This window comes from Triturus cristatus, chromosome 11 (assembly GCF_964204655.1).
Source record: "Triturus cristatus chromosome 11, aTriCri1.1, whole genome shotgun sequence".
Classification (NCBI taxonomy): Eukaryota; Metazoa; Chordata; class Amphibia; order Caudata; family Salamandridae; genus Triturus; species Triturus cristatus.
Window position 1 is genome coordinate 867591024 of NC_140594.1, and position 26034 is coordinate 867617057.

At 48.6% G+C, this 26034-nt stretch overlaps 1 protein-coding gene across 3 annotated transcripts in view; it reads right to left on the minus strand.

Moving 5' to 3' along the window:
• SMC4 (structural maintenance of chromosomes 4) overlaps positions 1 to 26034 on the minus strand; it is a 910253-nt gene that overhangs the window by 178106 nt on the left and 706113 nt on the right. For all 3 annotated transcript variants that reach the window (XM_085634717.1, XM_085634719.1, XM_085634718.1), the window contains exon 20: positions 12563 to 12736. In XM_085634717.1, the coding sequence (XP_085490843.1) occupies positions 12563 to 12736 (174 nt within the window). The remainder of the gene's footprint in view (positions 1 to 12562; positions 12737 to 26034) is intronic.

Consider the following 26034-nt stretch of genomic DNA (forward strand, 5'->3'; position numbering starts at 1 on the left):
CAGCTTCTTGGATTTGCTGTCCAGTGGAGTGGAAGGGAATGCATTTGGGCTGACCATAGCTTTTGAAGCCTGCACAACCAGGCTTCTAGGGGAAGGGTCCAGGGAGAGGAAGGCCGAATGTCCTGAGGTAGGATGGTGGCATCAGGTAATCACATGGTGCAGTGGAACCCTCGTGCAAGGTAGCGCTTCTCAAAAGGTGCACAGCCTCTTGGATTCCCTGTCTGGTAGAGTGGAAGGGAACGAGTTTGGTTTGAACTTTTGAAGCCTGCACAGCCAGGTTCACAGGGAAATGGCACTGGGAGAGGAAAGCTGAGTATCATGGGGAAAGTCTGACATCAGACCATCATGTGGTGCACCGGAGCCCTTGTGCAAGGTTTGGCCCAGGCCCCCAGGGGATTGTCGGGGCTTAATTGGAGGGGAGCAAAGTTTCAGCTCAGACAACTTCTGGGTAAAATCACCTGTCAAGACGTTTATCTTGATCACGATTGGTGGCAGCTGTAGGCCAAGGAACTCTGTTGACCTTCTGTAAGGACTACAGTCAAACTCTGAATGCAATGCACACTAATTTTATAAGGTTTAATCCTAGGTGAGTATTAAACTTTGAAGGATCCCTTCGGCGACAGGCCATCTAAGTGCAGATATCGGGCTGCATAAGACAGCAGTTGCATACTTGCAGCCTGAAGTGTTCAGGTCGAAATTGTCTAAAGCCTCTTACCCTAACTGTGCAGCATTGGCCTAATCTTAAGAAGCAGTCACTGGAGGTTGGCACTTAGTCCAAGTGAAGGACCTTCTGATGGAAATCCATCTCTCTCCTATGCTCACCTTCGCCACACTCAGACTGGCGGCATCAGCCATGATATTGTGGAGATTGGATTATAGCAATTCCCTATATATCGGCCTCCTGGGAAAACTACTGGCCAGATTACAGGTTATCATGAATGATGCCGCCAGACTAATCTTCAGAGTCCCTAGACGAACTCACGCCACCTCCCTTCTACGTCAGTTGCACTGGCTTCCGGTCAGGCAGAGAACAAAGTTTAAAGACCTCTGCATTGCTCATAAAGCCATCTATGGCCAAGCCTCGAGGTATATCAAAGACAGTCTGTACACCCAAAGTAGGATACTACGGTCTGCGGAGGCCAGCCTGCTGGCCTGCCCCCGCTTCGGCTTGTCCTCCAAAGGAGGAAGAGCTTTTTCAACCTCCGTCCCGCAAATTTGGAATAAATTGCCAGAGAGTGTACGCAAGGAACATGCTCTCCTTCCATTTAGGAAGAAGCTAAAGACAGTACTCTTCTCGGAAGCCTGGGGCACAATTTAATCTATACGGTCTCCACACGTGCTAGGGCAGGGCTCTCTCATAGCACTTGGAGACCTGTAGGTGAAAACGCGCTTTATAAATGACAATTACAATTTCCTAAGGTTGAGACTCCGATAGTGGGTTCAACGACAGCAAAATTCCAAAAACCAGTAGTCAAAAGCGAAAAATCCAGGGGGATTAAATAGGGAGGACACACTGAAACACCAATGCAGTAGACAAAGTTTGCTGGTATCTTCTACTGTACCAGTTGTCTTTGAAGCAGTATTTGCTGTGTTGATAAGCTCTTCGGTATTTATATTATTTTCATCGGTGGTGACAGGAAAAGACTAAAATGAGTGAAACCTTTGAACTTCAATCTGTGGGGAGCTGGATAGAAGATTTAAAGTCAAAGTTTTATGTTATGTTATGTTAAATTAAATTTATTAAGCGCACGTACGCCCGTAGGCTTCATGGCGCTGTGGAAAACTAGCAAAACATAACATGTGACAGAAAAAAAGAAAATTTAACTAAGGATAAGCTTGCTTAAAGAGCCAAGTCTTAAAAGCCTGTCTAAAGGCTAACAGATCTTCGTGGAGTCTTAGTGGCAGTGGCAAGGAGTTCCACAGGGAGGAAGCTAGGAAGTGGAAAGATCCTCCTCCCCGACGTTGTTTCCTGATCCGGGGCACGACTAACAAATTCTTTTGGCCAGAACGGAGAGCACGGGAGGGAGTGTAACTGACCAGCAGGCAGCTAATGAATCCAGGGCCCTTACCTTGTAGAGCCCTGAAGATAACGCATCCCGCTTTAAATGCTGCTCTCTGCGCTACAGGCAGCCAGTGGAGACTGGCCAGTCCAGGTCTAATAGACTGCCACTTAGGAATTTTACAGATCAACCTGGCCGCTTGGTTCTGAACCAGTTGGAGTCTCTTGAGCTGCCCCGCCGGTAGGCCCAGATATAAACTATTGGAATAATCCAAACGGGACAGCACAAGAGCAATGATGACCTGAATCAGAGCAGGGTGGGTTAAAAGGTGGGCGATCTTCTTAATCTTGCAAAGTTGGAAAAAACTTGCAGATACCACAGTCCCTACCTGGCTTTTGAGCGAAAGATCTTCATTAAAAGTGATACCTAAGCTCTTAACTGTTTGGGATTTAGCTGGAGGATCTCCCATTTCTGGAGGCCAGAAGTGTGGTCCCCAATGCAGTTCACTCTTCCCAGGCAAAATCAGTTCAGTTTTGCCTGGGTTGAGTTTCAGATGATTTAGGCCCATCCATCTCTGAATGTGAACCATGACCTCCCGAAATTCGGTGGCAGCGCCAGGGGAGTGTAGACAGAAGATCAGTTGCAGATCATCTGCATAGTTAAAAATTAAGGCGCTAAACTTTTTTAATGAAAATAACAAGGGTCGCAAGTACAAATTAAACAAAAGTGGGGACAGGGACGAGCCTTGGGGGACTCCACATTCATTTTTGATTTTGGGCGCTGTAAAAGTTCCCAATCTCACTGCCTGGGTACGCTCCGAGATAAATGACTTCAGCCATCTAAGTGCCGAGCCTCTCAGGCCAGCCTGTTCGACACGGTCGACCAAGATGGTGTGGTCGACCGTGTCGAATGCGGCCGATAGGTCGAGAAGTACCAATGCTTGGTGAATGTCCCTATCTGCATTGCTTCTTAGTACATTCTGGACCGCCAGTGTCACCATCTCGGTTGAATGCCCTGGTCGAAACCCAGCTTGGTTATGCTCCAGATATCCAGTGGTTTCAACGAAGCTAGAAAGACAGCTAGCAACGTGTGCCTCCAGGATTTTTGATAGGAATGGCAGCAGGGATATCGGGCGGTAATTAGATGGATCGTGAGGATCAAGACTGGGTTTTTTGATCAGGGGAATCAATAAAGCATGCTTAAATCCTGCCGGTACCTTTCCCTGGTTAAGTGAGTCGTTAAGCAGAGAGAGGATCCCGTGAGGGATAGAGTGCCCAATCTCTGTAAAAATGTGGGGTGGGCAGATGTCATCGGGTGATCCAGACTTAACCCGTACCAGGAGAGTTGAAAAAGTTTTAGCATCTATAGCAGGAAGGGTGTCTAATGTAGTGGGGTTATTAAAAATATCATCTAAAGGAGACGATTTAGGAGAGCTAGCAATGTTGCGTTTTATATTTACAATTTTCTCTCTGAAAAAATCATTCAGAGAGTCACACAACTTCTGGGTAGGGGCTATTGATGGGGCTGTCCTATCATCGTCACAGAGCTCGTTGACTATGTTAAAAATATCTTTAGTTTTATTTGAGGAATTTAAAAAATTTTGAGAAAAATAGTCAGATTTATGTTGGAGCAAGATTTTTTGGAACTCCTTTCTTGCGGTACAGTACACTGTCCTGGCTTGAGGGGAGTAGCTTTGTCTCCATTTCCGTTCCTTCTGTCGAACTCCCAGTTTAAGATCTTTCAGTTCTTGGGAGAACCATTTGTGTGCTTCATTTCCTCTAACATTAGGAACCCGTACTAAGGGGGCTGAGAGGTCAGCTGCGTTAAGTAACCAGTTAGACAGCGCTCTCTCGCTAGTGTCCAGATCATCGTACGGTGGTGGTACGGTTTTGTTTAAAATGTCAATAAATCCCAGAAGGTCCATAGATTTCCATTTGCGGAATTCTTTGCTCTTGCTTGGCTTGGGTTTGACATTTCCGCCTACTTCTAGTGTGAAATAGATGATGAAATGATCCGACCAGATACATGAGCTGATGACTGGATTGGATAAAGATAGATTATGCGTCCATATCTGGTCCAAGCTATGACCTTTCTGGTGAGTGGGTACATGGATGTGCTGATTTAGATTCAGGTCTGTTAGCAAATCTATCAATTCAGCAGCTTGAGTATCTGTGCCTATGCTATCAAGCCAGTAATTTAGGTCCCCAATAAGGATGATTTTAGAGTAGCTGACTACATATGAAGCCAGCTGCTCTGCCAGAATGGATGGATATTTGGCCATGTATTGGGGGGGTCGGTAAATCAGGACCAGAATGAGGGACCCACTTTCAGTGTCGAGATTAATCACCAAGTTCTCAGTGTCCGGAAGGATCAAAGAAGGCAGTTGCCTGACCTGAAGGGATTTCAAGATTATAGCTGCTACTCCACCTCCGGCCTTCCCAGGTGTACGGTTGGCCGTCAGAATATAGTATTCTGCAGGAAGAGCCACGAGTACGTCGGGGAGGGAGTGAGGGGTTAGCCAAGTTTCAGCTAATAAGAAGATGTCAGGTTTTACCTCCTTCAGGAAAAGAAAAATGTCTATCTGGTTTTTGACCAGGGACCGAGTATTGAGGTAGTAGATTTAAAGTCAAAGTTTTAGTGTGAAAGGTCTCGACAGTCTGCCTCATGACAAACCTGAGGAGCTAGAATGCAATGCCCAGCAGTTTTCTTCTCCAGTTTTTCGAGTGGTTCTTAGATTTCAAAGGTTCCTCACCTGAAACTGTCCCAAAGACAACTTTGTCCTCCAACGGTATCATTTCTGGGGCTATATTTAGGTGGGTTTAAAGACGCATCACCTGAGAAGATGGTGTCCGACGTCATTAACCTCTGAAGCCAGAAGTGCAATCTTCTTTCCCTGTCTTTTAATGGTTTTTGCTGAAAACTTAATCTGAGTGGATCCTCAATTTCCCACAGGAACAAGACTGCTTAAACTCGGCCTGAAGCTAGTCTGCTAGAAATCTAGTATCTACAGTGTGAGAAGTTGGCCTGATGTATGATGTCACTAGTTATAGTGTACACCTTATATCAGTCCAAACAACCCTTATGGTGATTGGTTGTAAAGTCAACCTTATAGACCAGCTATTCTAGTGGTAGCATGGACAAGAGCAGTCTTAGGCTAAACTCTGAATGGCATGTGAAGCCAGCTGTGATACCATATATAATCCCTTGAATACCAAATGAAAGGACACCACAACAGATATATATATAAAATAAAGTGTATTTATTCTAGTCAAACCCTCAGTACTCTTTATGAGATTAGAGGTAAGTACAACACAGTCTTATTTAAGCATACATTAAGTCACACAGGTAAGTAATACAGTTAGGCCCTAGGGGCCACGCAAACCATATACTAAAGAAGTGGTATAAGGACCACTGTCACGGAAACAGGATAGGCCTAGGGAATCGCTGGGGCTACACTACACTAGCAACAGTTAGGAAGTGGGAGGCCCACGGGATTCAGGTGCAGAGTGGAAACACTCACGCGTAATGCGTAAAAGTCGATAGATTTACTAACAGTTTAAGGACACTTCTGAAGCAGCTAGAGAGTCGAGACTCGGAAACTAGACCCTAGGATAGTCACTACCCTTGTGAGCACCGAAGTACCCAAGTTACCTAGCACACAGGCTGCGGGAGCATAGGTGTGATCTTGCGTCGGGTTTCGTCGTGGACTTCTATGGATGCCTGAAGGAAAGTTGCTGACAGGCAGTCAGTGAAGAGTGTCCGGTGGATCCCAAGGCTGGGATCAAGAACAGAGGATACCTGCAAGCAGAAGGGACAGAGTCAAGGTCACTAGCCAGTGACCACGTGGAACCAGGAAGGAGCCAGGCGATGTCGTGAAGATTGCAGGTCAAGGGTGAAGCTTGTCGCTGCAGCCACGGGTACCAGGAGACGTCGAGGATGACCAGGACCAGGAGGCGAGCTGTCCCACGAAGGCTCTTGCTGTCGGCGGCTGCGAAGTAGGACTCACCAAGCCTTGGCAAGCGGAACCCACAAAGAACGGAGGACTTGCTTCTGGTGCAGACCAGGAAGGTCTGGGGTGCTTCTCTTTTGCAAAGAAGCGGGAGCCAGTCTGGAGGAGCCAAACCAGCAGTGAAGATTTCAAGGTGTGTCGTCACAAAGGCCGCTAGCCAACGGGCAAGCAACCGGACAGACGCGGCAAGCAGGAAAATGCAGAAGGGCCCCACGCAGGACTCGTGGAGTGTGGGGGGGCTGATCTTCGGTGCAGATGGTGGTTGGGGCTTCTCAATCCCCGCTGCACAACTTCGAGGGTGTCTCAGAAGCTGCGCTGGAAGATACTCGCCACTTTTCCCAGGTAGCCGGGTCCCACGTCTCTCGTCGCCTCCACGGATCTCAGCTCGGCTGTGGATCAGGGTCGGAGAAGTCTGGAAGTCAAGGCTCTGGTCGGGCTCTGCAGTCGATCCCTCGTAGAACTTCAGCAAAGCAAAGGGTAGTCTCTTGATGGTGCCTGTTTGCACAGGGTAGCCACTCCTTGGCCACAAGGGAGATTCTTCAGTCTTCTTCTTTCGTCGAATGTCGAAGGTCTAGAGTTTCTGTTCAAGTTGCAGGTTCAGGATAATCTAATCTCCTGGGGCCCAGCTACCACACTTATACTAATCTGGGGGGCTGGGTTGCCTGCTAGGTCACGCCTTATGGGTGGGACCTGGGAGGGGGGTGGTTACACCCCCTTCCCTTTGTCCAGTTTCGCGCCAGGACTGGGGCTGGAGTGCCCCAGCACAGGTTTGAACTGGACTATGCATGGAGCACCTTGTGTGCCCCAGGCAGTGTCTCGTTCCATTCATCCCTCCCTGCCCCAATACACTACGGCCTGTCTGGGGTGGTGCTCGCACCTCCCAGGCAGGAAACCTATTGTCCAAGCCTCCCTCGCCGGGATCACTCCCAGCAGCAGGAGGTCAGACTTGTGTCGTGGCAGCAGCATCCATTTTGTGATGCTGGGGCTCTGGTTAACTTTAACCGGGTAAGTAGGTTACAACATGTCTTCTCCCTCTAGAAGGGAGGGATAATATCCTCATCCCCAGAAATGGGATGAGGGTATTATTCCAAAGTGTTAGACACCTTACACGACATGTTTTGATAAAGCCAAACCATAGTTACCATAACCGTTTAAGATTATAAGGCACTTTAAGAGTATATGGTAGGCTATATCATAGAACAGCTATAAGGACATGGTTCCGAAAGCTGCAGACAGGCTCAGCTCATGCTAGAGCACCATCTCACATGTTACCAAGCACTCTGCCTCCAGTATTGTGAAGGCCTGCCATAGGCGTGGCTGATAGGTACACATGTGTCTATATGTAAGATAGGTATAGGAATACTACACCTAAGCAAGGAGTGATTACACAACCTTGCCCCAGCTGAGTGATCAGCCAGTTGTGTCATAATGGAAGGCCAGGCCAGGGGTGGCATAATACATGCTGCAGCCCCTGGTAGGCCTAGGGTACACCTATGCCCTGGGTACCTAAGGTACACTGTACAGGGGCCAATAAGGTGATCCTATCCAAATGGGTTATGCACCTAAAGTACATAGTATCAATTTAGAGAGAGAACAGCAGGGCTGTGGGTCTGATTAGCAGGCCCACAGCCACATCTAAGTCGAAAACCAGTAAAGCAAAAGCAAAAAGTGGGGGTGAACATAGAAAGCAGACCCTACTCTCCTACATACAGTAAGCGTTAAAAGTGAAGATTTGACGCAAAATACACATATCTATTGAGATGTGAACAGAGCTCAAAGGGACTTGTTCATACATTACGTGTGGTAGAAATCTGCTTGATAACGGTCTGAGAGTGGTGGTCTTTACTATACTCTTTATTGGTCGGAATGTGGTTATTTTTCAAGGAACGTAGATTACTTAAATATTTACACCCTCTTAGGCGGTATCTAACATTATACCCTTATTTTAATCTTACTGTGGGATTCCCAGCTTAACTATGTGAATGTTTCAGGCTATCAAAAACCCAATGCTGGAATATTTGAGACTTATTCCTAGAAGTGGCTGAGGGAGGATTGAAAATAGTCAAGATCACAACAAAGGCCATGAATCAAATAATACAATTTTTTGACTCCGTTTCAAATGGGCTACATCAATTCGAAAGAAAATGGCAATTTTTATTTTAATATGATAAACTGTCATTTTCCTTTAGAAGGATGTTTATTGAGTACAGTTGAACCTTTGGCATCAAGATCAACAATCAGCACAGGTAGTGTCTCCATTTGTTTTGCCACCGGAGGTCATTATCAGTTTGCGCACCAGTCGCATCCCTCATTCAAAGCCTAAGCCTTTCAACTGCCACACCTGCAGCCAACATTGGCATACTCCTGGTTACAAAGCCAAGGCCTCAATTGAAATTCTGCTTCTGCAATGGCATCAAGCATAGTTCCTAAGGTAGCAACATTCAGCCTATGTGTATGCTCACCTCTATCTGATAGAGACTACTAGCCGCAGATTCCTTCACGTAGAATTATCTCCAGGCATGAGACTGGATCCGGAAACTTTTTTTTTTGCACGTCATCCCTGCGCACTGGGGGCGGGGCGACATCATGCGACTCCACCCAGGCGTCGTCTGTGTACGTGGCGTCAGCGAGGTCATATAAGACAAGCCCCGGGGGCCTAAGTCAGTATTTTCCTTTTCTGCGTGCAACGCGGATCCGATCTTTGCTACGGGCCTGTTAGGGCCCCTTTTTCTTCCATTTCTTTTTGGTGGAACAGTGTGCGAATGCCTTCGGGCTTTAAAACTTGCAAGTTTTGTGGGCATCTTATGTCGGCGACGGACCCTCACCTCATTTGTATGTGGTGTTTGGGGGGAGGATCACGGCACCACAGATTGTACGGCATGCCAACAGTTGAAGCCGAAGTCGCAGCGGGAGAGCCGGATGAAACTTCTATCGGCGCGTCTCTCCAGGTCGACGTCCTCCCCTCGGTCTGCTTCGCTAGACGGCTTCAGATACGGCCGTGGTAGACGTCCTCGCCCTTCTCCAATGTCACGTGAGCGTCGCTCCCCGGTGGATAAGTGTCAGTGTGTCCCCGGGGGCTGGTTTCCGGCCTACTGGGGGCGTGGACTCTCCACTGGTGATGCGGCCCCACGTGTCGTCCTATCCACCGTTTCCCAGTGTTGAGGCGTCGAGAGTCCAAATGGAGACGTACGCGGCGGCTTTACAGGCCTCGCTGGCGTCTCCTCCTCCTTCCCCTCCTGGGGCGTCAGCGGATCCCTCGCCCTGTGTAAGAAAGTGGGTTTCTGTTGCAGTAACCCCCCACTTTTTTGCCTAATAGCTGATGCACTTTTCCTTGTTGTGCCCTGGGCTCCTGCCAACCAGGTGCCCAGGGCCTGTGTTCCTTCCCTAAAAAAACTGCCTAACAGCCAAAACCCAAAACGGCAAACCCTGGCCACATGTCAGCCCCTGGAAAATGGTACCCAGGGCCTTGTGACCAGGGAAGGCCTCTAAGGGCTGCAGCACTCATTGTGCCACCCTTAGAAGCCCTGTACCCTAACACACACACACTGCTCTTGCAGGCTGAGTGTCTGGATACAAGACAAAACAGAGAGTCGACATGGCACACATCCCTGTGTGCCATGCCCACAACCTACACTGCTCTGGCATACATCAGCCACCCCTCTAGCTGGGTGCCCTATGCCAGTGGTGTGGGCACAGAGGCAGGAGCCCTGTGCTCCTACAGTACCCAGGTCAATTCCTGGGTCCTGTAAGTGCAGTGCTGCCAGCTAACAGTATATGGTGCTGGGAGCTTGTCAAACACGAACTCCACAGCACCATAATGGCAGCACTGAAGACTAAGAAGTTTGGTATCAAACTTCTCAGCACATTAAATCCACACTGATCCAAGTGTGTGATTTAATGTACAAAGCACCACAGAGGGCATCTTAGAGAGGCCCCCTGAAACCTAAACCTACATCCACGTCTGTTCTGAGGCTGCCACACAGCAGACCCTGTTGCTGGACCCCTGGGTAGGAGAGCCCCTGCTCTCCTGGGTCTGCAACAATGCACATCCTGGGCGAGGTGCTAAATCTCCTCCCCCAGGATGAGCAGGGGGAAGCTTCAAAGGCATGCCGCCTCTGTGAGCTTCCCCAGGCCACTGCAACCCCCCCCACTCTGGCGGGAAGCTTGGTCGGAAACCCCAAATAAGGACAAGCCTGCCAACCCCACCCCTCGGGTGGGGGAGGCGAGGTGAAGTACATCTCCGGGCTCTCGCCATCTTGAAGATGGGAAGCCCTGCCCAATCAGGACTAGGCTTCTGCCCCCCTCCCACAGGAGAGAGGCAGGATAGGGGGTGTACCCACCCCAGGATAGGGACCCATTGGCCCCTGCCCTTCACCTACCTGTAACGCCCCTAAATCTAGTATTTAGGGGCACCCTGAACCTTCCTTCCCCAGATTCCAAACTACAAAGAAGAGCATGAAGAAAGAAGACCTGCCCTGCAGCTGCTAACAAGAGGAAGACACCAACTGCTTTGGCCCCAGCCCTACCGGTCTGTCGACCCTCAAAACTGCTCCTGCTCCCACCCGGCATCTCTTGTGGCCAGCAACCTCACAAACCCCGGAGGACCTGGCTACCTCTTGGCTCTAAGCCCCTGGGACTCCCATGAGTAGAGGCTCTACTGAAAACCTATCTCTAATCCCTAGCAGCAGCATGGAACCGCGAACCCAGCACACTCTGCACCAGCCAAGCCTGGCCAGTGCCGGAGTGAACAAAGACCCTGAGGACGACCCCACGGCGACTGTGACCCCGAGTCCGGCACCCAAGGACCTCCCTCGACACTCCTGAAGAAGCCTGCAGCCTCAGAACAAGGTGCCCCCCAACCGAGATCAACGGAGGGTAAGATTTCCCGACACCAAAAAGCACCCCTGCACGCGGCGCCCCTCTGCCCCCTGTGCCCAATCCCGGGGTACCTACCTATCCTCCAACTACCCAACTTACCTCTCGAAGTGGTGGTGGCACCTGAAGAGTCCTCGTCCCCGAGCTTGCAGTCTTTTTCCAAACCGGAGATTTCCCATTGAAATCAATTGAGCGCCCGACGGCTCAAAAGCACTCTGCACACAGCCGCCCGAGTGGCCCTGGCAGTGAAAACTCTACACCTACCCACTTTCCCACTTGCCCTGAGTAAATGACCAGGAGCTCAGCTCCCACAGCCGCGTGGCTTGCCAGTCAGCAGCCACCAACCAAGACCCCCTATCCCTCATAGGATAACATTGGGCCTAACTCTCTCTGCACCCGGCCGCCCTAGAGCCGCTGAGGGTGAACCAACTTTACCTACCTGACCCTAGGAGACCCCGGACTCTATGCCCAGAACCTCAACTCTGCCAGTCGCGTACTTACCCTTAAACCGCAAACTCTATTTTCCACATAGGGTAACATTGACTGGCTTTTTCCTGAAATTTCTTCTAAGTGTGGACTTTTCAAATCTTCAAATATTCACCAAAAATCAGCCGAGTAACGAAAACGAAATTACTCACCTGCTCTTAGGTGAGCTCCCAGTGCTGGATCTCGGTGCCCAGCACTGACTCTGAAAAATACTTACAACTGTACTTACCCTTAACTCAATTTTCCTCTATAGGAATCCACTGACTGTTTTTCTTTGAAATTTCTTTTAAGTGTCGATTTCTGCAATCTTGAAATATTCTTCAAAAATCCCTTGTGCCCTTGTGGGTGGTTGCCCTCTAGGTTGGGGTGGCTTGGAAGTTTGTTGTCCCGGTCTGTCTTGGGACCGGTCCCATTCCTTGCTCAGGATTCAGTGAGGGGAGGGGGTTTGCTACATGTGCCAAGACATTTACGCATGTTCTTTGCCTCCGGGGCACAGGGATGGGAGGCTGTCTATGTGCTGGCTGGGTGACTGTGCAGGTTTCTGCTTGTTGTTTTCTTTCCCTGCCCTTGGGTTCTGCGGTGTTGGCACTACTCTGGTGGTGGTGTTAGTCACCGCTTTTTTCCAATTTTTCTGCTCTTCGCACACTGTTCCCATGCTTACACAGTTTATCTGGCGTTGTGTTGCGGAAATGTTCTCCGAAGAAAACTGACATGGGTGCGCCGGGGCCAGGTCTTATGTGACCTCGATGACGTCACGCACACGGACGACTGGGTGGAGTCGCGTGATGTCGCACCTCCCCCAGTGCGCAGGGATGCTGTCGCAAAAAACAAACAAAAAAAAAAAACCACGTTTTCGGATCCAGTCTCACGCCTGGGGATAATTCTACGTGAAGGAATCTGCGGCTAGAATGGTCTCTACCAGATACATCATTACCAAAGGTAAGTAACTCGTACGCCAATTACACTTCGAATGTGATATCATAATACTGTATCTAACATGGGTGAGGCAGCTCAGATAGGAGCTGTCTGTGCTATGCAGGGCATTTCTGTTCACAACATTTGATATCTGATCATTTACAGCAAACATTTCTAAATATACATTGGAACTTTGCTTATGCTGTATAAATATGAATCATGCGATTATTTTCAATTGCCCAAAAACTAGACAGAAAATTGGATAGATTCACATTACCTCTCTTTGCCAGTATTTTATTTTTGACTGATGCTCTGTAATATGACTGTCTATTTGTTCAATTTTAAGCCTAATATTAAGAGCTTCTTTTTGAAGGGCATGCTCATTTTCTTGAATGACTTTAATTTCTTGCAGTAAACTGCGGTGCTCCTCTTGAATTGCAGGCAAAGCACCCTAGGAGGAAACAAATATGCAAAAGTCTTTTAGTGCATACAATACTAGCTAAAACATTTCAGATACAATTACATTCTGCTTGATCCAGAAATTATATTTACCTACCTTAAACGTAGCCTAGTGGGTACGTTTCTTGTTGATTATCCTCCCTTATTCTTTAGGTTGAACTTTTCAGGCAGTGGACGGAAGGATCCCTAGAGTTTCATATTCAGGAGTTTTATTCTTTAAATTTTTCAGGAAACAGTCTAATTAAGGGTATCACTTAAGCAGCTTCATTGTGGCTTCCTAAATATTCAGAATACAATAACCCCAATTGGAGATGTGTACAAGGAATACAGTGAGCAACCAGTTCTAACCTACATTCCTAAAAATGAACAAATCTGTAACTGCTCTACGAAAATTAGTAATAGCTTCCTTTTGCGAATGCTATGACAAACCAATCGAAGAGTCCATTGCCCAAAGAACCACAAAAGACTATTTTTTTTATACTACTGGTTTCTAGAAGGATAAGTTACTTACCTGTGATCCTATTTCTCTTCCAGGGGTATCCTCATCCAAGTAATAAGCACATGAATATTCCCGCCCATGTGCGGGACCCCGGAAACACATCACATATGTGAAAACCATATATGTAGCTCTATATCCATATCAATATCTATACACACACATATATATATATATATATTATATACACACACACACACACATTATATACACACATACACACACAATGCAGCCTCCCATAGACATGCTGAGCAATGTTGCAATGAATTCTCATGTACATAAACATTCCAATAAAGCAGGGAGAAAGAAAGTCTTTGAAAACTGCTTTAATATACAGCAGAAAAGCACAATCCTGCAAGGAATAATGAAAGAAACATTGCCAGCACAAGGGCTGCATTGTAGAAACAGTGTAGAAAGCTGAAAAGCTAACCCACATAAACACTCCGATAAACTGGCACCGTGCCTTTAAGGCAGCCATGACCCCCAGCTTCCCATCATGCCTCAGGGGTGACAGTTAGGTCAGTTCTTTGCGGCGATCCGCAGACCATAGCACAAAGCGGATATGTATCTTGTTCACTTGCCCGGGGCGGCGGGTGGGTTGCTTATGACTTTGATGAGGATACCCCTAGAAGAGAACTAGGATTACAGGTAAGTAACTTATCCTTCTCTTCCAGGTGATCCTCATCAATAGTCAAGCATTCACAGGCAAGTAAACCGAAGTACCATCAAGATACATAACAGCCATAAGGCCTACACAGACTCCAATAGGTTAGCATTTAAACAGATTCCGCAAGGAGTCCTGGCCCACTTGGGTATCTGCCCTGGAGTCCTAATCCAGACAGTAATGCCTGGCAAACGTACGTACCAATTCCCAAGTTGCAGCCTTGCAAATCTCGGCCATCGGTACATTGTGCAGAAATGCAACCGTAGCAGCCTTGCCCCAAGTAGACTGAGCTTTAGGGGAGGTAAACAGAGGCGTGTTTGTTATTTGGTAGGCCAACTTTATGCAAGATACTATCCATCTCGAAATGGATCTTTTAGAAGCTGGGAAGCCTGTTCTAACAGAGCCATAGTTTACAAACAATTGATCAGCTTTTCTAATGGATTTCGTTGCATCCAAATAAAACTTGAGAACCCTCGTGAGGTCTAGCGAATGAAGAGACCTTTCTGCTGGAGTGGTAGGATTGGGAAAGAAAGAGGGTAAAACAATTGTCTGATTAACATGGAACTCAGACACAACCTTGGGCAGGAAGGAAGGGTGAGTTCGCATAACCACCCTAATATGGTGGAAAACCGTATAGTTTTTTTTTTTTTTTAACAGAGCGCTTGTATTTCACTCTCTGCGTGCTGATGGAATTGCTACTAGAAAAGCTGCTTTCCAAGTAAGGTGTTGCAATGTAGCCTTATGAATGGGTTCAAATGGAGGGCCCATCAATTTAGACAAGACTATATTTAACTCCTAAGGAGGAGAAGTAGGTCGAACAGGAGGATAAACCTTCAACCCCTGTAGGAAGTCCTTGACCACCTGAAGTTGAAATAAAGAAGGTTGGTTAGGTGATTTACAATATGCTGTGATGGCCGCCAAATGTGCTTTTATGGATGAATACTTCAAACCACATTTGGCCAGGTAGAGTAGATACGGCAAGATAACCTACTCTTGCCCGTTAACTGGACTCCAACCATTACGGATACACCACAAGTAAAACCTTTTCCACAAGAGAGTATGAAGTTCTTGTGGAAGGTCTCTTTGACTCCCTTAAAATGTCCATGCAGCTTTGAGGAAGGTTCAAATGTCCGTACTGCAGGACTTCAGGAGCCATGCTGTTAAGCTGAACGAGGGAAGGCTGGGATGCAGAATCGTCCCTCCCATTTTGGTGAGAAGGTCCGGCCTGCACGGGAGTCTCCAATGCAGGCGAACCGAGAGTTGCAACAGGTCCGGATACCACCATTGGCAAGGCCAGTTCGGTGCTATGAGTATCATCTTCATCCTGGATCGCAGGAGTTTGGCCACCACCTTTGGAATGAGAGTGAGGGGTGGAAAGGCATATGCAAACGTCCATGACCAATCTATCAAAAGCGCATTCCCCCTCGTTCCTGGTTGGTAAAACCTGGATGCGAAGGCGTGGCATTTTCTGTTTTGATAGTCTGCAAAGAGGTCGATGAAGGGATGACCCCATTGATGGAAAATGTCCTCCACCACTTCGTTGTTGAGCACCCAGTCTTCTTGCTCTTGGAAGTGACGACTGAGGGCGTCTGATCGTACGTTCTGCTCTCCCGGCAGACGGACTGCCGTGATCGATAGGTTCCTGGCTAGCAGCCAGTGCCTGATCGCCTGAGATTCGAGAGACAGAGGGCAAGAGCGTGTTCCACCTTGTTTTTCAGATAATACATTGTGGTTGTATTGTCCGTTTGTACTAGGATCGAGCCGGATTGAATTGACGGCTTAAAAGCCTGGAGGGCTAAATGAACCGCCCACAGTTCCGGCATATTGATGTGATACGTCTGTTCTCTGTTGGTCCAGCTGCCTTGAGTTTGCAGATGACCTAGATGTGCTCCCCGGCCCTGAAGTGATGCATCAATGATCAGGGATTGCTCTGGCGAAGGTTGGTGAAAAGGGACTCCCACCAGAAGCTTCTGTGGTTGCAGCCACCAGAGAATGGACTTCTTTGCTGCAGGAGAGGAGAATCCTGTTCCACTGACCAGAGGATTGATCCCATTTGTCCTCTAGATCTTGCTGCGACGGTCTCATCCTCAATCTGGCGTTTGGTATGAGAGAAATGCAGGCGGCCATCGAGCCCAGTAGAGAAGCCACCTGTCTCACTGAAGGCTGATGAGTTTGAAGGATGATGTTGCCTTTGTCTCTCATTGATGACAGTCTCTCCGCCGAAGAAAACACTTTTCCGAGGTCGGAGTGGATATTGGCACCCAGATAGTAGAGTGATTGAGTCTGTTGAAGGATCGATTTGTCCAGATTGACATGCAGGTCTAAACGTGAAAGGAGATTCATGCAGATGTGAAGGTGTTCCTGCACCATGTGAGGAGATGACCCCTTCAACAGTCAGCCGTCTAGGTATGGATACACAAACAGGCCTTGGCGCTGAAATGCTGCTGCTACAACTGCCATGCATTTCGTGAATACCCTTGGAGCCGATTTTAGGCCGAAGGGTAAGACTTTGAACTGGTAAGGTCTTGTTCCCACCATGAATCGCAAGAACTTGCGATGTCGTGTTGTGATTGGAATGTGAAAGTACGCATTATGGAGGTCCAAGAAGCACATCCAATTGCCTTTTTGTAGATATGGGAATATTTGATGGCGCGCCAACATCTGAAACTTTTCCTTTTTGATGTATTTGTTCAGAGCACGTAGATCTAATATAGGTCTGACCTTGTTCGGTTGGTCTTTTTTCTGAACAAGTATCTTGAGTAAACTCCCTTTCCTCTCTGTGCAGGAGGGACCTCTTCTATTGCTTGTTTCTTGAGAAGGGTCGACACTTCCTGACGCAGGAGATCAAGATGTAGCGGACAAGGATTTACCGGAGGAATGTCTGAGGACGCACAAAAGCGTAGTGCGTACCCATTTTGTAGTATATTTAGCACCCACTGATCTCTGGTTATGTTGCACCACTCTTGAATGTAACTTGCTATACTTCCTCCCACTGGAGTGTGCAACGGTGCTAGAGGAAGCAGAGACTCATTGCTTCCCTGGAGTTTTTGTTGCGGAGGAGGACTGCTGTTGGTGTCCTCCTCTTCCCCTTGAGGAGCGTCGGCCTTGGTATTGGAATTTACACAGTTTGTTTTGCGACCATTGAGGGGTTTGAACCCTCTGTTCGTTACCTTTCTGATTGTAAGGCCTGTACCGCGTCAAACTCCTTTTTCTTCTCCAGGCCCACCGCCTTTAAGGTGTCCAATTCGGCATTCATTCTCGCCATTTCTTCATCTGTGTGGGCCCCAAACAGTGAAGTGACAGAAAAAGGGAGATTCAGTATACGCTGCTGTGCATCCGGATTTAATGCCGTCAGGCGCAACCAGGAAGATGTTCGTGCACATATGCCATGTGCATAAGAGTGAGCTGCCAAAGACACACCATCTGCTGTAGTGCTGATTACCTGGTTGGCGACCAGAACACCTTCCTGAATGATTTCAGAGAAGTCCTGCTGATCCTCTTTTGGAAATTTGTCTCTAAAACGTTCCAGTGAATCCCATAGGGACCTGTCGTAATGCCCCAGCAGGGCCGCAGCGTTGGACACTTGTAGAGAAGACGCTGCCGAGCCACAAGCCTTCCGTCCCCAAGAATCTTGTGCTCTACTTGCTTTTTCCGGAGGAGGAAGATGCAACTGCATGCGTCTTTTTCGCTGCTGCAATAATGACAGAATCCAGAGTTGGATCCGATCCAAGGAAAAGAGGAGCCAATGCACCTGGCTTGTATTTTTTTATGATCCGCGCTGGAGCTGCTTTAGCCGATGATGGGGCTAGGAAGACATCGATTACAGGTTCAATGATCCCAGGGACCAAAGGAAGCAATGGTTTAGCCGCAGACCTTTGATGGAGTCTCGAAAATAATGGATGTTGTCGTCCGAGTAGTTGACATGGTGATGCCCAGCTTTTGAGCTTCTCTGGTGAGAACATCATGAAGTGTTCACCATCAATGGGCGACACTCTGGAACGGGTACTATCCGTCAGGGTAGGTGAGTAATCCCTCTTAAATGGGTGTGTCGAAGAGGACGACCAAGACGGTGTACGTCGTCTTTTGTGATGCCCTCGAGTCGACCTGTGTTCATGGGATCTGCCTCGGTGTTCTCTGGTCCGAGTGGTGGGTGATCTGTCCACTTCCTGCACAAGACGCTGTAAGGGAGATCTGTGCAGTGGGCTGGAGTATTCCGCAGGCCGTTGAGCATGACCTGTGGGTACTGTCTGCCAATGATGAAGCGGTTGCAGCCATCTGGGAGAAAGATGGATGGAAGGAGATCGCTGTCTCCTTGGAGAACCTCTTGTAGGCTCCTGTGAATGAGCAGAAGCACTGCGTGATGACGCAATCATCTGGGGTGAGATCCGAATAGAGTGGGAGGACTCTCTGCGGCATCTGGAGCGCGATCGCCGTCGCAATGAGCGATGTGACGTCGATGGAGAGTGTCTTGACATTGACCGGCTCTGTCACCCTCAACGTCGATCTCTGTGTGCTTCGACGTTGTATGGCGTGACGTTGAATGTCTGGAGCCCATAGACCCCGGGACACTTCTCGTCGTCGACGGAGATCGCCGTCTCGAGGTCGAACGAAGTTTGGTATATTTCACCCTTGGTCTCAACGTCTAATGCCTTGTTGTCGGAGAGGATCTTGCCTTCGACTTCGAACGGCGCCTGGACGCCGACAGGGGTGATGAGTGTCTAGCCTCAGGTGATGAGGCGTGTCTCGATGTCGAACGTCGCCTGGTTGACGTCGACGGAGATGTATACTTCGATGCCGATCGTCGTTGACCCTGCGACGGCGGAGCCTGTCTAGACGTCGACAGTCGCCTGGTTGACGTCGGAGATGTGTGCTTCGACGCCCATCGCCGTTGACCATGCGAAGGCAGAGCCTGTCTCGACGTCGACAGTCGCCTGGTTGACGTCGACGGAGAGGTGTGCTTCGACGCCTATCGCTGGTGACCCTGCAACGGCAGAGCCTGTCTCGATGTATAACGCCGCATCGATGGCGACACTCGAGATCTGCCTCTTGACGCTGGGCGAGGCGCACCAGCGGAGAGAGACTTCGACGCAAATTGTCGCTGGGTTGACGACGGCGGAGGATTCGACGTACCTTACTTTGACGACGACCGGTGTTCTCTCGACGGCAAGCCCGCCGTTGATGGTCTTCTCGTCTACGTTTTCGTTGCTGATGAAGGGATTTGAGGCGATGAGCCCGACGCTGATGGAGCATACTGGAATTCTAGATGGAGTGGATGGTCTCTCCTTCATCGGTGACCTGACTCTAGAAGGTGATCTTCTCTTCTCAGCCAGCCCATAGAGGCGAATCCTCTCCCTGTCCTTCAGCGTTCTCTTGGACAGCAGCTGGCAATGCAGGCAGGTTTTAGGATCATGATCAGAAGGCAGGCATAAAATACAGACAGGATGAGAGTCTGTTTTAGCCTTTTTCTTGCCACAGGAAGGGCAAGGGTCAAAAAGAGAGCATTTCCGACTAAAAAACAATGCTCAACTCTAAAAAACCGTAGAGAAATACTCCAACACCAAAAAGACGTCGGAGTAAAAAGGGTTTAACCCAAAAATTGAGGTATTTTTTGACAGAAATCAGAACAAATAGACCTGAAGTAACCAGGGTCCTGATAGAAGGAGCCGGAAAGAACAACTGACCTGTCACCCCTGAGGCATGATGGGAAGCTGGGGGTCAAGGCTGCCAGTTTATCGAGTGTTTATGAGGGTTAGCTTTTCAGCTTTCTACACTGTTTCTACAATGCAGCCCTTGTGCTGGCAATGTTTCTTTCATTATTCCTTGCAGGATTGTGCTTTTCTGCTGTATATTAAAGCAGTTTTCAAAGACTTTCTTTCTCCCTGCTTTATTGGAATATGTTTATGTACATGAGAATTAATTGCAACATTACTCAGCATGTCTATGGGAGGCTGCATTGTGTGTTATATATATATATATATATATGCTATATAGATAGGGTTAGTGGGTTGTCTCCGTGCAGAGGCTGCAGGTGATGTCGGGGAGTCCTGGAAGGGTCAAATCACGGTGGACTCAAGTGCTAGGGGCCTCGCTGGGACCGGTGGGCCACTCGGGACGTAGGCGACGGATGCAGTAGTGGTTCCAAATGTCAGGTTTTTTTTTGCCCTCAGTCTCTGTCTTGGGAGTTTCTTTTGAACAGAGCTGCTGTCCACAGGAGATCTGGTCCCTATTGAAGGCAGTCAGTCATCCCAGGCGTTCGAGGTTGCAGGCTGCAGGATAAGGCGACTTTTGGCGCAGGATCTCTGGAAACGGCAGATGAGCTGGGGCCAAGTCAGTTCTTCCCTGCAGTCTCCTCTGCTGGGCCTCTTTTGCAGGTTGCGGAAATCTGTTTTAGTTCAGGGCTGCCCCCTGAATACTGTATTTAGGTGGCGTTTTAGGGGCCTCTGGGTCAGTAGTCAATGGGCTACTGACCTTAGGGTGACTACACTCTGGGTGTGCTCACCCAACATAGGGGAGTGGACACTATCCCTAATCCTGATTGGAGAGTGCCTGCCATCTGCAAGATGATGGACTCTGAAGAGTGGGCTTCAACTCGCCTCCCCCACCTGAGGGGTAGGGTTGGTAGAGGTAGGCACACCTTATGGGCTGGCTAATTTTTCCTGCCTGTCTTCCCGCTAAAAAGGAGGGGAGACAGGAAGGGGGGCATGCTCCTGATAGCAGGAGAGGCTGGGGGCCGCATTAAAAAGGCGGCAAGGCCTTTGAAGCTCCCCCTACCAAAGATGGCTCTTCCTGGCCTGTGGAAAGGCTTTGTTTCCGGACTCAGGGAGCGAAGGCTCCCACTCCAGGGGTCCAGAAAAATGTCTCGTGGTGGCAGGCTGGTGTGTACCGGTCAGGGAACCCACCAGAGGCTGGTCGTTATTCAGGGGGCATTTCTAAGATGCCCTCGGAGTGCATTTTTCATTAAATCACACACTTGCATCAGTGTGGGTTTAAAGGGCTCGGGCACCTGTACCCTCACCACTTGTATAGAGCACCCAGCTAGAGGATGGCTTTTTTTGTTTGTGAAATACTGGCAGGACTCTGGGTTCTTGAGGCATATACAGTAGCAGGACGAATCAGTTGCTCCACGAGGGTCGGGTGCAGCAGACAGAGGGGCAGGGTTGGTGTCAAATAAGTTGTACTCTTCGGTTCTTGGGTCATTAGTCACCTTCTTCCACTCCTTGTATGTCCAACAAAAAACTGAAGATTTGTTATTAAGGGGCCCCCTGAATACTCAATTTAGGGACATTGAGGGGAATGTGGGGTAGCAGTTGTGAGAAAGTGGGTTTCTGTTGCAGTAAACACCCCCCTCCCCCTCCTTTAGGTCTCGTCTGACCCAGGGCATGCGCTGGTCTGGCGACACTTATTGAGAGGGCTCCAAAAAGTGCTACCAGGCCAGCCTAGAGCTACAGTGCATGTGCGCGGGCGCTTTACCGCGATTACTTTCACTTTTGCGGCCGCTTGGCATAGCCAATAGGTCTCGCTTTTGGGACCTTGTAAGTATTTAGTTATGCAACTGTTGCATGGCTAAACACTTATAAGGTCCCAAAGGCGAGACCTATTGGCTATGCCAATGCTGGTTTCTTTTGTTGCCAGACTACTGATGCACTTTGACTTGATGTGCTCTGGGGCCCTGCCAATCAGGACCCCAGGGCCTGTGTTCTTTCCCCCAAAATAAAACCAAATATGCATCTCTGGCCACATGTCAGTCCCTGGTAAATGGTACCCTAGGTACCCAGGGTACTGTGACCAGAGAAGGCTCCTAAGGGCTGCAGCACTTATTGTGCCACCCTTAGAGGCCCTGTACCCTGTCACACACACACACACACACTGCCTTTGCAGGCTGAGTATCTTGGTACAGAACAAAACAAAGTCGACATGGCACACATCCCTGTGTGCCATGCCTACAACACACTGCCCCCACATACCTCAGTCACGCCTCTAGCTGGGTGCACTATGCCAGTGGTGTGGGTACAGGTGCATGAGCCCTGTACCCCTACAGTACCCAGGTCCATTCCTGTGCACTAAGTGCAGTGCTGCCATTAAGAGTATATGGTGCTGGGAGGTCGTCATTACGAACTCCACAGCACCATGATGGCTACACTGAAGACTGAAGTTTGGTACCAAACTTCTCAGCAAATTAAATCCACACTGATGCCAGTGTGGGATTTAATGTCAAATGCACAACAGATGGCAACTTAGATTTGCCCCCTGAAACTAACCCACAACCAGTGTCCTGACTGAGAGGCTGCCACCCAGCAGACAGGTTGCTGGCACCCTGGGTAGAGAGCCATCCACTCCCGTGTGCCTGCAACAATGCACATCCTGGGGCGAGGGGACAAGCCTCCTCCCCCAGGATGGGCAGGGGAAGCTTCAAAGGCATGCCGCCTTTGTGAGCCTCCCCAGACCACTTGTTGTACTCAGCAACTGCTCCCCACAGTTTCTGGCCCCCACTCTGGCAGGAAAATCCAAGGAAGGAAAGGGGGTGTGCCAGCCTCTGCCAACCCCACCCCTCAGGTGGGGGAGGCGAGGTGAAGCACGACTCCGGGCTCTCGCCATCTTGAGGATGGGGAGCCCTACCCAATCAGAACTAGGCTCCTGCCCCCCTCCCACTGGAGAGTGGCAGGACAGGGGGCATACTCACCCCAGGAAAGGGACCCATTGGTCCCTAACCTTTCCCTACCTGTAGCGCCCCTAAATTTAGTATTTAGGGGCACCCTGAACCTTCCTTCCTCAGATCCAGATTCCGAAACAAGAAGAAAGAAGACCTGCTGTGCACCAACTGACTTGGCCCCAGCCCTACAGGCCTGTCAACCCTCGAACCTGCTCCTGCTAAACCCCGGCGTCTCCTGTGGTCAGCAACTTCGAAAGCCCCGGAGGCCTGGACTGCCTTGCTCATCTAAAGAGAGACTCCCACGAGCAGTGGCTCTGCTCAAACAAGCAACAACCCCTGGTGCCAGCCAGGAACCGTGAATCCAGCACAAACTGCACCCACCGAGCCTGGCCTGTGCCTGAGTGAACAAAGACCACGAGGACGTCCCCCCAGCGACTGTGACCAAGAATGCAGCACCCAAGGACCCTCCACAACGCTATGGACGACGCCTGCAGCCTCAACTCCAGACCCCCCCCCCCGACCAGCAGAGGGTAAGATTTGCCGACGCCAAAAGACACCCCTGCACCTGGCGTGCCCAACTCCTGGGTGCCTACCTAACCGAAAGCTTCCCAACTTACCTCTCGAAGTGGTGGTCGCACCTGAAGAATCTCCGTCCCCGGGCTTGCAGCCTTTGTTCGTCACACAGCTTTCCCACTGAAACCCTTTGAGTGCCCGACGGCTCAAAAGCACACTGCACCCAGCTGCCCGAGTGCCACTGGAAGTGCAGCATCTGTTTTATCCTACTTCCCCACTTGCCCTGTGTAAGTGACCAGGAGCTCAGCTCCCACAGCCGCGTGGCCTGCCTGCTAGCAGCCACCAACCAAAGGCTCCCTACCCGCCATAGGCTAACATTGGGCCTACTCTCTCTGCACCCGGCTGCCCCTGTGCCGCTGAGGGTTTAACAACTGTACCTACCTGACCCTGGGAGACCCTTAAGTCTATCCCGATGAACCTTAACTCTGCCAGTCAAATACTTACCTGAAAGCCGATAACATACATTTTCTCCACAGGATAACATTGACTGGTTTTCACTTGGAAATTCTTCTAAGTGTCGAGTTTTGAAACTTTGAAATATTCACTAAAAATCACCAGATCAACGAAAACGAAATTGCTCACCTGTTATCAGGAGAGATCCCAGTGCTGGAACTTTGTACCCAGCACCGACCCTACAAAGCAATTACAACTGATTTTCCGATAACCAAACTTTCCTCCATAGGATAACATTGCCTGGTTTTTGCCAGAAATTCTTTTAAGTGTTGATTTTTGAAACATATAAATATTCCTTAAAATTTGCCTGTGTTACGAAAACGATTTCTTTCAACTGTTTACAGGAGATGCACCAGGGCTGAATCCAGGATCCAGACCGGAGTAAGAAAAACCTATGCAAAGTAATTGATATTGCGTTTATTTAAAAATTCCCATTGAGCTCAATGTTATCATTGTGTTTAACTTGTGTTGCCTATTGCAACAACTAACTATTGCATTCAAAAGTCTATTGCTACTTGAAAGTTTTCAACTAGAGCATCTCATTCTGAGAAAGTATTATTATACCTACTTGTGGTTCCAAAATAAAACAATATATTTTTATATACAAAACAATTGGCCTAGAGTTCAGTTCTTGAGTGTGTGAGACCATTTGCTGACTGTGTACAACAAATGCTTTACACTGTCCTCTGATACTGCCTTACTGCTCAACCAAGCTACCACTTTAGAGTAAGGTTATATCTAACTTTACCTAACAATAACAAGATTAGGGAGTGTAGAGGAAAAAGCCCTACACGGGCACTGGAGGTGGATACGTCCTCCACTCAGAATTAGTTACCAAACATAAGGATCCACCTCATGGAGGAAAACAAAAAACCTGGGTTAAAAAAATTGGGGTAGATGAATGTGCGTGTCCCACAATGGTTGGACACACATGGAGTTGTTTAAATACCCCTCACACACCTAGAATGACCCATGGTGTCATGCTTCATCATAGGGGTTTTCCCGCCCCGCTGCGGGACGGGGCGTGCTACGACCACGCGGGAGCACTGACGATAAAGTGCTATGTGTAATGCAAAGGGAAGGTCTGGGGTAAGTGTTAATGTGAGATTAAAAAGGACCTGGCCCCTTAAGACAAAGAAACTTTAATATATCAAGGGCGGGGCTGGTACTAGTAAAAAGGTGGTGCGGAGATTCCCTACTCAATGTGTGGTTACTCCTAATACGTCAACATGTTTCGATGCAGAAGCATCTTCATCAGGACAGGGCTAAGATCCCTCCTATATGGAAAGCGTGTACTTATGAAAATGCTATAGACATAAGTGAAGATGCAACTAGTCATGCATAAATATACGATACCTAATAGTATACATGTGTGTTCTGTAAAGGAAAAAAGAAAAAGGACTGGTTTAGTGTCCCAGGAATTACAAACATTGTACCTGCAAACATAAGAAGTGCGCCACAAATGTGACCAAAACGTGATCGTTAGCTATAGATCTTAATATTGCAGGAAAAAGTGCGGTGACCTGTAAGAAAATAGAGACAGTACAAGACACTACAAACAGACAACAAAAAACACACTCTATGAAATGCGTGGACTATTCTCTAAAATAGAGATAGACCCAGTGATAACAAGAATCCATACTTGTGTACTTGAAAACTGAAAGGCTGCGTCGGTATCCTCGAACGGCTGTGCCGTACTCACGTGCCCTTGTACTGCTACTAGCTCAATGTGCATCCATCCCGCGGTTCCGCTGATATGCGGGACACTGTCGGATGCGTTCTATTTAAGTTAAGCCGGCAAATGCTAAATTAAGGGGAACTCGTAGCACCTGGTTCACTGCAATGGCTTCCGGGTGAGGAACCGGCGGAAGACTAGAACGGGGAAAGCCTAACCTTCCGGGAAACCGGAAGTGAGGACCCGTGGTATGCGTTAAAAAGGCAGGACTGGGCTAAAAATAGATATTGGAAGCAGAGTTACTTATATGTTACGAAGTCTCAGATGTCACTTGTTGAGTAGAGAGCATGTGCACGAATAAAAAAAATGCATGAGTAAAATACAAAAAACACGTGTCACCCCTTACGCACCATATTCGTCCGAAGGTACGTTCCCAAATGCTGTGTTAAACCCAGGGTGGTAGCGAGAAGTGATGCTAAAGTCTAAAGGCGTATTGAATAAAAAGGATTGAATAATTACTTGGGGAGATAAGCTCCTGAAGACTTATATAAAAAAAAATAATAATAATTTGTGGGCATGCGCAAATAGAGGCTGGTGGGTTGCGTGAAATCGCCTATTATAGATAATGAATGGGATTGTTTTTTTCAAGATATATCTGGCAGACAGGGATACCAGCTATGAATATCTCATTGGTCATTTGGAGGAATCTAAACCAAGTGCTGTACACAGATTAATGGAGGAAGGCAGTACTGCTGAGGGTTTTGTGTTGCATCACAAAA